The sequence below is a fragment of the Corythoichthys intestinalis genome, chromosome 2 (genome assembly GCF_030265065.1).
Source record: "Corythoichthys intestinalis isolate RoL2023-P3 chromosome 2, ASM3026506v1, whole genome shotgun sequence".
NCBI lineage: Eukaryota > Metazoa > Chordata > Actinopteri > Syngnathiformes > Syngnathidae > Corythoichthys > Corythoichthys intestinalis.
In genome coordinates, this window is record NC_080396.1 from 18,785,001 (window position 1) to 18,801,632 (window position 16,632).

Genomic DNA, 16,632 nt, shown 5'->3' on the forward strand with positions numbered 1-16,632 from the left:
CCGTTTAATAGCATAAGTTTTGGCAACTCTTTCACAACAAACATAACTATTGTGGCGAGCGACGTGGGGAAGAATGACAGGACATGATCTTTTTCTTAACATGCTTCATTGAACACAACGTAGAACATATACCATTTGCAGCCGCCACTGACAGTCATGGTTGCCCAACTTCCCATCATGCATTTGGGCGGAACAGTTAAGTCGCTACAGTATCATTTAGTGAAAGCACAACAAAAATAATATTCCCATCTCTCAAAAGAAAAAATAATGTTCACAAAAAGAAAATTGCTCAATGCAAAAAGAACTGGAATTCCCAATCAAAATAACAATGCAAAATACACATAAAACTTACTCAGACTTTGGTCAAACTCTATTCAAACTTTTTGTTTAGCTCAACAAATAGATGGCACTATTTACCTTGTGGTGTATTTCAATCACTATCTTAAATTCTTTTTATGTTATGTACTCAGAAATTTTAACATGTTTTATGTAGTTAAAACAGTAGTTATAGACTACAGTTAAGTCAGGAAGCTGTAATAATATATTAGTTTTGAAGGCAATAGTCATTCATTTGGTCTTCATTGGTACTTAAAACATGCCTCAAACAACTTCAAGTTAAATTGTGAGTGTAACTGAAAAAAGTCGTTGAAGTAATCGTCCGATTTATCGATTTTAGAAATAATCGTTAATTGCAGCCCGAGGACCATGGTTCAGGTGGAGACCCTCCTAGCTGATTTTTGATGATAGGCAGAGTGCACCCTGGATTGGTCGCCAGGTCAAACACAATAGTTCTTCCAAACAAAACTCCTGAAGCCAAAGTACTGAATTGTCCAACCTCATTTTTATGTTTCGAATATTTTCCCAGAGAACTGGGAATAATGATTTTGTCTTTAGGGACCACAATGTGTCAGTTTATGACTTGCGATAGAGTACAAATGTGGAAGTTGGGCAGATGCCAGTCAAAGCACTTAACTGCCCAAGTCCTAATAGTTAAAACCCTTGTTATGCCCACACTTACTGCAGTACATATCGTATACATCAATCATAAATCATGTAAAAGTCAGAGTCCTTCCAACAGCATTCCTTGAATGACATGTCATGCATTTTTACCCCCAGGGTCTCAACTGCATTCAGCCGAGACAGAGGCCATCAGCTTTTAGACCCTGGTCGCCACACATTTCGGCTGGTGATAAGGAAGCCTCCAGTCACCCCCTCACACTGCTAAGAGACAAGTAAGTACATAACTACTTTGTAGGGAAAAAAATATATATATTTCAAATACTTACCTGTCTTTACTGTGAGAGAATACCACCACTTTGTTCCACTGCATCTGATCAAGTCATTCTGACTGTACCTCTGCCACCCACACTTAAACATTAATAGACATTTGACACACTCATACCGTTAATCCGCGCTTGCCGTAGTGCGGCCAATGTAACATTATTGTAGATCAGGCCCAGATTCTCAAAAAGTGGGAGTAGGATGGGTTTCAAGTACTGTACTGCATTGAACACACAAGAAAAATACTCCCCCAAAAATTAACCTTACAGAACTGCATTCACATACATGGATATCATATTCTGGGTCATGTAGGCCACAATATTACTAGAGGCATGCGAAATTTCCGATTCTTAGATTATTCGCGATTCGGCCGTGGAAGATTCGAGAATGATTCACAAACATCCAAATTCCGATTATTGAATTATACCTGGTAAAGCAGAACTAAAACACAGTCAGAGCGGTCTTCAGGACGCAATGAGGAACGGACCGAGAGTAAATATCATGTTCAACTCATGCCGCTAGATGAAAAAAAAAAGAAAAAAACCTGCCTGCAGCCGACAGCTGGTTCAAACAACGCCCAGTTGCTAGTTGCTACAAACATACGGCCACATACGGCTATAGTAGATATCACATATATGCAGAACTAGATGCTAAATGACAGACGACTGCGGTGTTAGAACATATTAAAAGAACTAGATGTGAAACGACATGCTTGCCGTTTAGTAGGTGCCGCGTTGTAAACAGCCGCTATCTTAAAGCAGTAGACTTTTCTGGAAGGCTCTGTTGTAGCGAACCTAATTAAATTTTTATCTGAAATACTCCTAAATCAGCAAAATCTTGACTTGAATCTATCTTTAAATAATGAAACAGTTTTAAAATTTTGACATATTGTAAGTAGACAGAAGGGAAATTATGGAATAAAGGGAGCAATTTTATCAACTTTAACGGTTTATTTACATGATTAAATTAACTGAATGTAGTTTAAAGCAGCTGATACAGAATGGGGACTTGAGTATTTTATTTAATGTTTTTAACTGTTAACTTGATACTTAAATATTAGTTTGGTTTAGCCTTATAGGATTTATAAACTATTTTGGAACTAATGTACAAAACATTAAAAGGGGGAGGTTTGGGTGACATCAATAATCGATTTATAATCAAATCGGAGCCTCTGAATCATAATTGTAATCGAATCGTTAGGTACCCAAAGATTCCCACCTCTAAATATTACCATATGGTATAAGTGTGGCTTACATGACCCAAAATATGATGTCCACATTTGTGGATGCCAGGTCTCAGTAATAGTTATATATTTTTATTTTGATGATTAAACGTTATTGAATTTTTATAGTTTTATTTTTAAAAAATATTGAATAAATAAATGCATAGATTAATTTGGGCCTTTCTGGACAGGTTTTACGGCGTTTTCTGCAGTGTTACAAAATTACTAACACTGTTTACCAGTTGAACTCATTGGCTGTCAGCAATAGACGTCCAATCCATTTTGACTAGAGGGTTGGCAGCGATCGAATGATTCCAGTCAAAATGGATTGGATGTCTAGCACCGTCAATGGGAAAATGGTTTCTATCAACTAAATTGGCTTGTCTGGTGTCCTTTTAGCTTCTACAATTACAAGAGCTTGGAGAATGCTGTGGCCCCTAATGTTGCCCTCACACCACTGCCACTGGGAAAGGTGGGTCCAATGTCCCCGTCAGTTCCCAGCACGTCGCACCCAAGCGCGGGGGAACCTCCGGGTGAAGGTGCCAATGCCAGCTCTCGACCTCGCAAGAGAAAAGCCACAGGAGAACTTCTACCTCCAGCTCCTGAGGGTGCGTGCTCCCTTACCTCCACTGCCAGCAAGCAGCCACCAACTCAGGATGACAAAGACTCAGAGGTGGAGATAGAAGTGGAGAGCCGTGATGAGTGTAAGCTAAGAACATGGACAGAATGCACTGAATATGAAGCAATTGAATTTTCAAAGCAACTTTTTCAAAAATTTCACCCTCTCTCCCAACAGTCACGTCATCTTTGTCCTCCCTATCATCACCATCATTCACATCGTCCAGCTCAGCCAAGGACCTGAGTTCACCCGGTGCCCTGGGGCCGATCTGCACGGTCACGACAGCTGAGGCCATTACCCCTGCAGCTGCTCCCATCTCAACTCCTGTGACGCCTCCAGAACTAGGGCTGGAGTCAGAGCTGGAGAGCCTGCGGCAGGCGCTGGACAATGGACTGGACTCGAAAGAGTCAAAGGAGAAGTTCCTGCATGAAATCGTTAAAATGAGGGTGAAGCAAGAAGAGAAGCTGGGATCTGCCCTACAGGCCAAACGCAGCCTCCAGCAGGTAGGGTCCCATGTCTATTATAGTACATCTAAATTCTGGCTGGAGAAAATCCTGCTATTGATTTTTTAGAATGTGACTCGAACAATTTTAAACTCATGTATTACTAGCATATATGAATATTTGGCAGTTAAGGGACATTGTAAGTCCAACGCGTTAACTTTCAGTGCCATTGAAGAGTATAAACACCCAATCATGTGGCTTTTTTCATTCTTCTGTGAATTTAAATGATAATGATGATAATAATAATAATGATACATTTTATTTGAAGGCGCCTTTCTGGCACTCAAGGTCACCATAAAGTCATTTAAAAAACAATTAGACAAATTAATCAATCAATCAAATTTATTTATATAGCCCTTTACAAAACCCGAAAGGTCCTCAAAGTGCTCAACAACAAAGACAAATATGGCTCCTGATAAATAAAAGGCAGGAAAATATTATTGAATGACATTAAGGTTTGCCACTAAGGCTAAGTTCATACCGCATACGATTTTTGTTTTTCCGACTCGGTCAGGCTTCAAGTTGACGGTCTGAACGAGAAAGTGGATTTCAAATCCGATCTAGGTCACTTTCGTATGTGGTTAAAATCCGATCTGGGCCACATTTTTCCAGAATGTGGCTGCGGTCTGAATTGTCAAGTCCTCAAATTGGGAATCATTCAGCAATTACGTCATCAAAGAGCGAGAGAGACAGGGCGCTACGTTAGCGATGGAGCTGTACATTAGCGTTAGCGCCTAGCTTGAACATGACTTTTAGGGAAGAGGCGAGCTTGACAACAGTCATAAAGTAATAAAATGGGCAGGGAGTATAAGCCTGAGAATGCTCAGTTTTCTTTCTGTGCTCCAAATGAGCAATATTTCAAGATTGCTTACACGGCCAATAGTCGGGCAAACTGTCCGTATATGTGTGTGTCTTGCGCGCACAGTGCGTGCAGGGTATCAATCCATATAAACTTTGAATATAAGACTAAAGTTATGTCTGTTATTTGTGTGCTCTTTTTGGAAATCAAAATATGTTCACTCTAGCTAAAATGACGTGCAAAGCGCATCTCGGACTGCGAATTAGTGCGCATGCGTCATACTTGAACGGGCTCAATAGAAAAAGGCAGTCTAAACGGGCAAGCCAAAAAACACAGATATGACCAAAAAAAAATGTAATTTTGCATTAAGACCTGCGGTATGAACCTACCCTAATAGACATCCAATGCTAGCAATTTTTTGTCATATCCGATTTTTTTGGCGTGCCCGTTCAGACTGCCTTTGCCCATTGAGACCATTCAAGTATTATGAATGCGCACTAATTCGCAGTCCGACACGCGATGAGCAAGAAGACCCGCATGCGCAGAAGCATCAAAACAAATGACCACACATGTTGGCTGTGATCCCTCATTCCAGGGTTATTATATTTTGCTTTTCAAAAAGAGGACACAAATAACATACATCAATAATCCCCGTTTAGGCTTCTATTCAACGTTTATATGGATCGATAGCATGCACGCACTGTCCATGTCACACACACATACGGGCAGTTTTCTCCGACTCTCGGCTGTGTAAACAATGTTGAAACATTGCTCATATAGAGCAGAGAGAAAAACGATCATTCTCAGGCTTATCCTCAACCCATTTAAATTATTTTAAGACTGTTGTCAAGCCCGGCCCTTCCCCAAAAGCCGTGTTCAATGCATGCTATAGGCGCTAATAACGCACAGCTGCACTGCTACCGTAGCGTCAAACTCGCTCTTTGATGACGTAATTGCTGCATGAATTCCGATTTGGAAGACTTTACAGTACAGACTGCTGGAAAAATGTGGCCCAGATCGTATTTGAACCACATACGAAAGTGACTCAGATCAGATTTGAAATGGTCCACTTCTATGCGACTTGTCCCATTCAGACCATCAAGTTAATGCCTGATTCGAGTCGGAAAAACACGAAAAAAAATCGGATTTGTGCATTAAGACCTGTAGTATGAACCTAGCATTATACTCAGGTGTGACTTATAGTCCGAAAAATACCGTACTAACCTCATCAAACAGTGATACTGTATGTCATCAATTCCACAGCGACCCTATGTTTTCTCTATTTTATGAAAAATAATTAATGCCTCTTCAGAGTTATCCCTTTATTATAGTCTCCAGTTTGATGGAACAATTAGGGAACGTAAATGCAAGATGTGAATATCAATCACTGCCTGCAAAGTTTAGCGTGAGTTGGCAAGTGATAACAATGAGAGCGGATGTTGCTGCAAAAGGAAAGGCCAGACTTCCATTTTTATATTTGGTCTTGGACCAGGAACAAGAAAATGCAGTTCAAACTGTCTGTGTATGCGTGTATGTGTGTGTGTGTGTAGCACAAAAATAAATCTTGAGCAACCCAAAGCTACTCCAGTGCAACGACACTCGACTCTCACTTTGTATCAGAGTTCTGAGGAGGCGGCAAGAGAAAGCACAACCTACGGGAACATCTCAAAGCAGCCAACAAGCTGCAGGCTGAATGAAGTGTGGTCTTGGTTGAAAAAAAAAAAAGCCATTCCTGCTGGGTTTAGCTGAAACAACACTCGATGTTGAGACCAGAAGTGTTGAAAGTAGGGTCTCATGTACAGTCTGTATAGTGTAAAGGGTGTGATAGGGATCGTCTCTTTTTCTTGGAACCAACAAAACTTGATGACAGACATGTTGTCGAAACTCAAGTTCCCATGAGTAGGCTAAGGTTACTACGAACACACACGCACACTTACACACACACTTGCAACAATTTAGAGGAAGGAACTCTCTTCAGTTAGCCTACACATTGCCCTAACCCTTGACGTTTTGAAAGTAAACACCGACATTGACACTGTAGCTTTCTGCGGTAAATAGTCAGGCGCTGCTTTTACAACAGCGATCATAGAGCATATAAAACAAGTGGTGAATAACGCATAATCCAAGATTGTTTCCTGCTTTGCATAGCAACAACTCCAACAGTGTTTTTTTTCCAGGAGCTGGAGTTCTTGCGGGTTGCGAAGAAAGAGAAGCTGCGGGAGGCGACAGAGGCCAAACGTAATTTGAGGAAGGAAATAGAACGCCTGCGAGCCGAGAGTGAGAAAAAGATGAAGGAGGCCAATGAGTCGCGGATCCGTCTGAAGCGTGAGCTAGAGCAGGCCCGGCAGCTGAGGGTCTGCGATAAAGGTTGCGAGGCTGGACGTCTACGTGCAAAGTACTCTGCGCAGGTCAGATGGACTTTCAAACCCTTTTTAAACGGCTCTTCTTGTCCTGATAAAGAACGACAGGGTTTATGATGTAGACGCAACAAAGCGTCAGTGGTTTATGAAACATACACTGGTACAATTGCAGTGGTACACGGTTTTCGACTGACCTCTCAAGGTCTGCCGAGAAGGAAAGAAAGGGGAAAAAAACACATTTCCTTTTCCCTTGTCAAAAATAAATGGGTGTTGCCTCAAACGCAGAGACCTAAATTCAATCCCTCGTCGGAAAGGAAACAGGAAGAAATGTCGACTTCCTCCGGGCATCATGGGAAATGCAGATTAGACAAAACAAGAGGGAGGTTGTGCTCTCCAGCTGTGTCTGCCTCCCTGTAGATACGTCTCTTCCATTTGAAAGGCTGAAGCTCGAAATCAAATTGAAAAATGAATTTGAAGTGTTTTTCTTCTAACTCATTGGCATTGATAGACATCAAATCCATTTCAACTCGGATGGCTAGCATTGAGTGATCACGTTTCACTGCCATTGACGGCAATAGACGTCTAATCCAATTTGACTGGGGGTTGGCAGCGCCCCCCTCAGACAAATTAGATTGGACGTGCAAAATTTCCGATTCTGAGATCATTTGCGATTCGGCCGTGGAAGATTCGAGAACGATTCACAAAAATCACAAATATCCAATTATACCAGGTAAAGCAGACCTAAAACACAGTTAGCGCAGTCATCGGGACGCAATGAGGAACGGACCGAGAGTAAATATCATCTTCAACTCATGCCGCTAGATAAAAAAAGAAACAATAATACCTGACTGCGACCGACAGCTGCTTCAAACAACGCCCAGTTGCTAGTTGCCACAAACATACGACCATATGAACATCATCATAAGACCATATGAACCGCCATGAAGCTTTAAACGAATTGACTGCAAATCTTCATTGCTTCAATAAGCTTCATTTGGCCATCACTGCTCCCTTGGGGGAGACAGTCAACCTCTGCTGCCACCTGCTGTCAACACTGTTGTTGTCTAACATGCCTCTTAGCATGCATTGCAGTGTTACAGTTGTAAATAACAATCTAAATTCATGTTCTGTGCTTACTATTTCTTCAGTTACTGTTCCAGTTGTTTCATTAATTGCTAGTTATGGTATTTGGTAACACTTGATCTGACAGTGGCGCCATCATACATTCATAAGACCATCATAATTATGACATGACACTGTCATGAGCATTAATGAATCCTTATAACAGACGTCATTGAGTGCCATCCGTCGAATTACCTCACTTTTGAATGGATGTAAATGATCCGAGCTGGACATAAATGGAGTTAGTGACATAATTTGCTGGATGACACTTAATGACATCTGTCATAAGCATTCAGTAATGCCCATGATAGTGTAATGTCATAATTATGATGGTCTTATGACTCCGCTGTCAAAAAAAGTGTTACCTGTTAACCCAAATAAATCGACAAATAAGACGCACTGGACTATAAGCAGCAGGATTCAAAATGAAGGAAAAAAGTAACGGCCTATAGTCCGAAAATTACGGTAGATGCAAAATGACAGACTTGCCGTTTAGAAGTTGCCGCGTCTTTTTTACAGCCGCCATCTTAAAGCAGTAGACTTCTCTAGAAGGCTCTGTTGTCACGAACCTGATTAACTTTTTATCTAAAATACTCCTAAATCTGCAAAATCTTAACTTGAGTCCACCTTTAAATGATGAAACAGTTTTAAAACTTTGACATGTCGAAAGCAGACTGAAGGGAAATTACGGAATAACGGGAGGATTTTAACACATTCACATCATTAAATTAATTCAATGTAGTTTAAAGCTGCTGATACAGAATGGGACTTGAGTATTTTATTTACTGTTTTAAACTGTTAACATTAGGGGTGTAACGGTACACAAAAATCTCGGTTCGGTACGTACCTCGGTTTTGAGGTCACGGTTTGGTTCATTTTCGGCACAGTAAGAAAACAAAATGCAAAATATAAATGTGCTAGTTGTTTATTACACCTTTGTGCTTTCAACAATAGGAACATTAGCCTATACAAAGCTAGAATTCTGCTCAAAAAGTAGTGGGTATCCAACAACAATTTGCATTTCAGATCCCACGTATCGGTCAGCTTTCTTTCTGAAAGAACGAAGAAAAAAGAAGTCCTGTGCTAAAGAGAAAAGCAATCCCAATGACAAAGATTTTAACATGTATTTTACAAATGAAATGCCTCAATGAATCATTTTTTTTTCTTATGAACGGTTTTCAAACGCTTTATTGGTGGATTTTCTCAACTTAAAGCGCCACACAGAAATTAATCAATTTACTTGTGTAAGCAGGATCTGTGTATTATTCTTATTATTTAATTACAGGTGTTTTAGCTCATTTCAATTTATTTTATTTAAATGGGCTATTATTTATTTTATTATGTATTTATATTATACAAATGTGATGTAGTATTCATTTATATTGTATATTTTAAGTTGTATAACTTAAGTTCCCATGTGATTATTATTTCCTACTTGTTTTATTGGGGTTGGAGGGTTTTGTATTGAACACGGGGCCGTGTTGGTTATTACTATAGCAGAGAAGACAGCAGTAAATCAACAAAGACAAGTCAACTGTGCCCCGATCTACCACTCAAGAAATCTGATGGACTCAAAAAGTGGGTTACGATTGCATATTAGTTTTAAAATCGACCGGATCCACCATATTTTTACACGAGTGACTTCCGGTCTGCCCGATCCTAGCTACCGGTAGTAGTACTGACGCAGGAGGGTCGCATCTCGCGTCAAATAATAAACTCTGCCATTCTTTTCGCGTGCGTCGTGTTGAGCCGCTTCTGGGACGCGTCTAACACGCGGCCGCACTGCGACTGGTGTGCTTTGGCTGATTGACTTTAACGCCCGCGTTTCACTACGTTCTCGCGGCGGCCATGTTGTCGCGCCGTTGACGTTTCTGGGTTATACAGTGCCTTGCAAAAGTATTCGGCCCCCTTGAATCTTGCAACCTTTCGCCACATTTCAGGCTTCAAACATAAAGATATGAAATTTAATTTTTTTGTCAAGAATCAACAACAAGTGGGACACAATCGTGAAGTGGAACAACATTTATTGGATAATTTAAACTTTTTTAACAAATAAAAAACTGAAAACTGGGGCGTGCAATATTATTCGGCCCCTTTACTTTCAGTGCAGCAAAATCACTCCAGAAGTTCAGTGAGGATCTCTGAATGATCCAATGTTGTCCTAAATGACCGATGATGATAAATAGAATCCACCTGTGTGTAATCAAGTCTCAGTATAAATGCACCTGCTCTGTGATAGTCTCAGGGTTCTGTTTAAAGTGCAGAGAGCATTATGAAAACCAAGGAACACACCGAGATACTGTTGTGGAGATGTGTAAAGCCGGATTTGGATACAAAAAGATTTCCCAAGCTTTAAACATCTCAAGGAGCACTGTGCAAGCCATCATATTGAAATGGAAGGAGCATCAGACCACTGCAAATCTACCAAGACCCGGCCGTCCTTCCAAACTTTCTTCTCAAACAAGGAGAAAACTGATCAGAGATGCAGCCAAGAGGCCCATGATCACTCTGGATGAACTGCAGAGATCTAAAGCTGAGGTGGGAGAGTCTGTCCATAAGACAACAATCAGTCGTACACTGCACAAATCTGGCCTTTATGGAAGAGTGGCAAGAAGAAAGCCATTTCTCAAAGATATCCATAAAAAGTCTCGTTTAAAGTTTGCCACAAGCCACCTGGGAGACACACCAAACATGTGGAAGAAGGTGCTCTGGTCAGATGAAACCAAAATTGAACTTTTTGGCCACAATGCAAAACGATATGTTTGGCGTAAAAGCAACACAGCTCATCACCCTGAACACACCATCCCCACTGTCAAACATGGTGGTGGCAGCATCATGGTTTGGGCCTGCTTTTCTTCTGCAGGGACAGGGAAGATGGTTAAAATTGACGGGAAGATGGATGCAGCCAAATACAGGAACATTCTGGAAGAAAACCTGTTGGTATCTGCACAAGACCTGAGACTGGGACGGAGATTTATCTTCCAACAGGACAATGATCCAAAACATAAAGCCAAATCTACAATGGAATGGTTCAAAAATAAACGTATCCAGGTGTTAGAATGGCCAAGTCAAAGTCCAGACCTGAATCCAATCGAGAATCTGTGGAAAGAGCTGAAGACTGCTGTTCACAAACACTCTCCATCCAACCTCACTGAGCTCGAGCTGTTTTGCAAGGAAGAATGGGCAAGAATGTCAGTCTCTCGATGTGCAAAACTGATAGAAACATACCCCAAGCGACTTGCAGCTGTAATTGGAGCAAAAGGAGGCGCTACAAAGTATTAACGCAAGGGGGCCGAATAATATTGCACGTCCCACTTTTCAGTTTTTTATTTGTTAAAAAAGTTTAAATTATCCAATAAATTTTGTTCCACTTCACGATTGTGTCATACTTGTTGTTGATTCTTGACAAAAAATTACAATTTTCTATCTTTATGTTTGAAGCCTGAAATGTGGCGAAAGGTTGCAAGGTTCAAGGGGGCCGAATCCTTTTGCAAGGCACTGTACTATCGTACCGTGTTGGTCCTCATTATAGTAGAGAAGACGGAGTAAATATAATCTACATAAAGAAACTGTAACCCGCTCGACTCACAGCCTTGAAAAGTAAGGGTTACATTACGTCTGAAACTCGTTCGGTACGCCTCCGTTCCGAACCGAGCACTACGTACCGAAACGGTTCAATACAATTACATGTACCGTTACACCCTTAGTTAACATGATACTGAAATATTAGTTTGGTTTAGCCTGAGAGGATTTTTGAACAATTTTGAAACTAATGTACAAAACATCAAGAGCGCGGGGGTTGGTAACATCAATAATCGATTTATAATCGAATCGGAGCCTCTGAATCGTAATCGAATCGTTAGGTGCCAAAAGATTGCCTCCTCTAAACGTATGTCACTTTCAATGGCAACCGATGACTTAACAAGTAAACAGTATTACTACAGCCGAAGAAAACAAAGTAAAACCTGTCCAGAATTAGTGTAACCGGTGATGCATGGATCCGCACGACGCCCTCATCCAGGTCAAGACTCGAACCCGCGCCGCACGATGCGTCCACATGGCAGGTGGATGCGCTGGACGCGCCGACCTTTAAGCCAAAAGCCACCAGTGCACCCACTTGAAGGCATCGGCAGTGAAGGTTTCAGGGGGTGTAACGGGAACACTCCATTGTGTGCAATTTGTGGAAACCTCCCTCCCGATGCATTCAAGTGGCTTCAAGTGCTAATTTTTTGAGAAAGGGATTTTTGTTTTTTCTTGACTTTTTTGCCAAAATCATCACTATTAAAACAATAAAAGGCTTGAACTACTTCAGTTATGTGTAATGAATCCAAAATATATGAAAGTCTAATGTTTATCAGTACATTACAGAAAATAATGAGCTTTATCACAATATGCTAATTTTTTGAGAAGGACTAGTATTTTATTTCCATATCCCTCAGCACTAAGTCTCAGTTTTGTCCTCATTGTTTTCCATCTATCCGATTTTGTCTATCCGTCCTGCTTGTTTAGTCGTTTTTCCCCTATTTGAACTCACTGCATCCGTCCGTCTATCTTGTCTGGTCTGCTGTGTCTCATGTCATCCGTCTGTCATGTCTCTTCTCATTGCGTCTGTTTCTTTGCCTCGCCTGTTTGTCTGCGGGGGGAAACGGGGTCAGTAATTGGATCACTGCTCTCGTAGTCAGAAATGCTCTGGTGTATGATTTTATCTGTGTCCCGTGATGTTTTCCAGATCGAAGACCTCCAGATGAAGCTGCAGCATGCCGAGGCTGACCGTGAGCAGCTTCGAGCTGACTTACTGCACGAGCGGGAGGCCAGGGAGCACCTGGAGAGGGTGGTGAAGGAGCTGCAACAGCAACTTTGGCCCAAATCCAGCGGTGACAAAGACTTGACAGCCAAGGACAAAGACATTCCGGCAAAAAAGTAACCCATAGCCAAGTTCCTCACGCCCCTTGCATCCCTAACACTTCCCGAACGGCTGGGACCACTATCCACACCCGTCTTTTCCATGCTTCTCCTCAAGCATGGCGAACAACACTGACCTGCAGGATTTGGCTCTTCATCCTCATCCATAAAACGCAAATGGTCATCCGGTGTAAGACAACAGCAGATTCTACGACTGCAACGAAGAACACTCGCAGCTTGAAACTTGCAGAACTGAAAAGTAGAAGACAAGAGGGAAAATGCGGTTGTGCTCGTCTACGTCAAGACAGGTCAAATAGTCTGTGATAAGACGGATCACATATTAGTCGTACAGGGGCCTCCACGTTTGTCCCCACGTGATGAGAAGTTTTTGAAGACTTGATAAGCTACAGAGACTATGTAAAGAAATACATGCAAATACATCTGACGATGAACAGTACAGACAAATGATCTACCCACATGTGCCGCCATGTTATTTTATTTGACTTTTTTTCATTCCTGCTTTTAAGGAAGCCATCACATCTGACAGGGAGCTAATAATCAAGTAATCGTTCAAATTCTCTCTTGCAAATTGATGTCATCGGTGGGGGAAAGGAGGGGAAAACACCCTCTGGAAGTGAGCACTTGATTTTAAATAATCAAACTATATCCATCAGTTTTTGTCCACTCAACACGGGTCACCTGCCATATTTGTGTTGAAGCATTTGGGTCAAATCTCCTAAAGATTCAATATTCCACATGTGAGAAAGCTGGCATCTATTTTACTTTCATTAATCAGCATATTACGTTATTACTGTATGGGGCACCCTTGGCAAGAACCACACATGTCATGTTAATTAAATTAAGGTATGTAAATACATATTTTTGGGACTTAACAATAATGAATGGCACTTTGTCCTAACAAACTGTTTTTATGCATTGTACTCCCAGTTATGTCTTCAATTTTATTTTGAAAACATCATCTTATACACGAATGCTACCGTATAAATGCAGTTAACATTTTGTTGCTTATATTCATTCTCTATTAAATATGGTTCTGTTTACTCAAGGCAAAGTATTGTAAATAAACCGAGAAGAAATCAAGGCTCTACCTGTTACTGCCTGATTGATGGAACCGTTGGATTTGATTTGGTTCGCCAAAACATGCAAACATGACAAATTAAGAGGGAGAATTGAATGAATGGCTGCAGATGCAATGCATGGTGATGATTGGTTTAAAGCAACACTAGGTAACTTTTCTAAAATATTTTCATAACATTTGTGATTAGGGTTGTTCCGATCATGTTTTTTTGCTCCCAATCCGATCCTGATCGTTTTAGTCTGAGTATCTGCCGATCCCGATATTTCCCGATCCGATTGCTTTTTTTTTTTTTTTGCTCCCGATTCAATTCCGATCATTCCCAATAATTTTTCCCGATCATATACATTTTGGCAATGCATTAAGAAAAAAATGAATAAAACTCGGACGAATATATACATTCAACATACAGTACATAAGTACTGTATTTGTTTATTATGACAATAAATCCTCAAGACGGCATTTACATTGTTAACATTCTTTCTGTGAGAAGGATCCACGGATAGAAAGACTTGTGACTTTGTATATTGTGACTAAATATTGCCATGTAGTGTATTTGTTGAGCTTTCAGTAAATGATACTGTGGCCATGCCCAAATGCATGATGGGTGGATGTAACACGCCTTTAGCAACCATGACTGTGCGTAGTGCTACCAATTGACATATCTTCTCTGCGTTGGGAAAAAACATAGGGTGTTAAGAAAAAGATCAATTGCTACCTTGCTTCCCCACATTGCTTCCCACGATGTTTCTAATCGTAGGGAGAGGGATTGTAAGGCTTTAGCCAATTAAAAAAAGGCTCCTAAGGCTGCCAAAATTCACTCTACTCATTTTACGTTGCCTTTTAACTCTCTATATAGGTAAAACGGTGCCGTCACACATTGTGCGCGACAATGCGTGAGTGGGTCGTGCAGCGCATGCATTAATTGCATTAAATATTTTAACGTGATACATTTTTTAAAAAATTAATTACCGCCGTTATCGGGATAAATTTGATAACCCTATCTTAAGCCTAAACTAAAGACTGGATGAGTGTAACATATTATGTCTGTAACGTTAAATACAATTAGAAAACGATTTAATAAAAAAAAAAAATATATATATATATATATATATATATATATATATATATATATATATATATATATATATATATTTATATAAAAAAGGCATGTCCGATATTTTTTTGCCGATTCCGATACTTTGAAAATGACGTGAGCAGACCCGATCGATCGACATCTCTATTTATGATGATATGTTGACTGACAACTAGTTGAATGACACCTCTTTTATATCTCGAGGGGGTCTGTATCGCTTCCACCGGCACTAATTAAACTTTGAGGAGGGTGGCAGGAAACTTGCCACACCCAAAAAAAAAAACGACAAACGTGCTGACTGCTTTACGGCATACGTCACTTCCCCCTTTACTAATTCATTATAAAGACGGAAGTCGACGCGAATGCTTTTGCGCGAATTCTGCAAAGATGGCAGAGCAACAAAAGAGACAAAAAGTTTAATCAGAGGAGGGGAAAAAGGGAGACTACCAGGATAAAAGGATTCTCATGAATAAACATTAGCCTGACTTTCACTCGCTGGCGTGGCACCACACCTTCAACCGAACTTGTCAGCGCTGATGAATTCAGGTGGGGTTGCGAACCGTCATATGCCCTGCTTAGCCACAACTGGATTCAGTACCTTATAACTAGAGATGTCCCAACCCGATCGATCGGATCCGATCACGTCATTTTCAAAGTATCGGAATCGGCAAAAAAATATCCGACATGCCTATCGACATATATATATATTTTTTAATTAAATCGTTTTCTAATTGTATTTAACGTTACAGACATAATATGTTACACTCATCCAGAGTCTTTAGTTTAGGCTTAAGGTACAGTTATCAAATTTATCCCGTTAACGGCGGTAATTAATTAAACAAAAAAAAAATCACGTTAAAATATTTAACGCAATTAACGCATGCGCTGCACGACCCACTTATGCATTGTCACATTCAATCTGTAATGGCGCCGTTTTACCTATATATAGAACTAAAAGGCAGCGTAAATTGAGTAGAGTGAATTTTGGAGCCTTTTTTTATTTGGCTAAAGCCTTAAGATCCCTCTCTCAACAATTAGAAATATCGTGACAAGCAATGTGGTGAAGAAAGGTAGTAGTTGATCTTTTTCTTAACACCCTATGTTATTTCCCAACACAGAGAAGATATATCAATTGGTACCACGACGCACAGTCATGGTTGCACTTCCCATCATGCATTTGGGCAGAACAGTTAAATGGCTACAGTATCATTTACTGAAAGCTCAACAAATACACTAGATGACAATATTTAGTCACAATATACAAAGTCACATTTATCCTTTAAGAATTACAAGTCTTTCTATCCGTGGATCCCTCTCACAGAAAGAATGTTAATAATGTAAATGCCATCTTGAGGATTTATTGTCATAATAAACAAATACAGTACTTAAGTACTGTATGTTGAATGTATATATTCGGCCGAGTTTTATTCATTTTTTTCTTAATGCATTGCCAAAATGTATATGATCGGGAAAAATTATCGGGAATGATTGGAATTGAATCGGGAGCAAAAAAAAAAAAAGCAATCGGATAGGGAAATATCAGGATCGGCAGATACTCAAACTAAAACGATCGGATCGGGAGCAAAAAACATGATCAGAACAAACCTACTTATAACTATTCATCCTTCACAC

General features: G+C 40.3%; 1 protein-coding gene across 1 annotated transcript in view; it reads left to right on the top strand.

Moving 5' to 3' along the window:
* skia (v-ski avian sarcoma viral oncogene homolog a) overlaps positions 1-14,258 on the top strand; it is a 123,898-nt gene extending 109,640 nt beyond the window's left edge. Inside the window, exons 3-7 of the mRNA XM_057830450.1 lie at positions 1,117-1,232; positions 2,903-3,207; positions 3,300-3,625; positions 6,602-6,832; positions 12,636-14,258. Coding sequence (XP_057686433.1) covers positions 1,117-1,232; positions 2,903-3,207; positions 3,300-3,625; positions 6,602-6,832; positions 12,636-12,830 — 1,173 coding nt within the window. The 3' untranslated portion in view covers positions 12,831-14,258. The remainder of the gene's footprint in view (positions 1-1,116; positions 1,233-2,902; positions 3,208-3,299; positions 3,626-6,601; positions 6,833-12,635) is intronic.
* Positions 14,259-16,632: the final 2,374 nt, after the last annotated feature.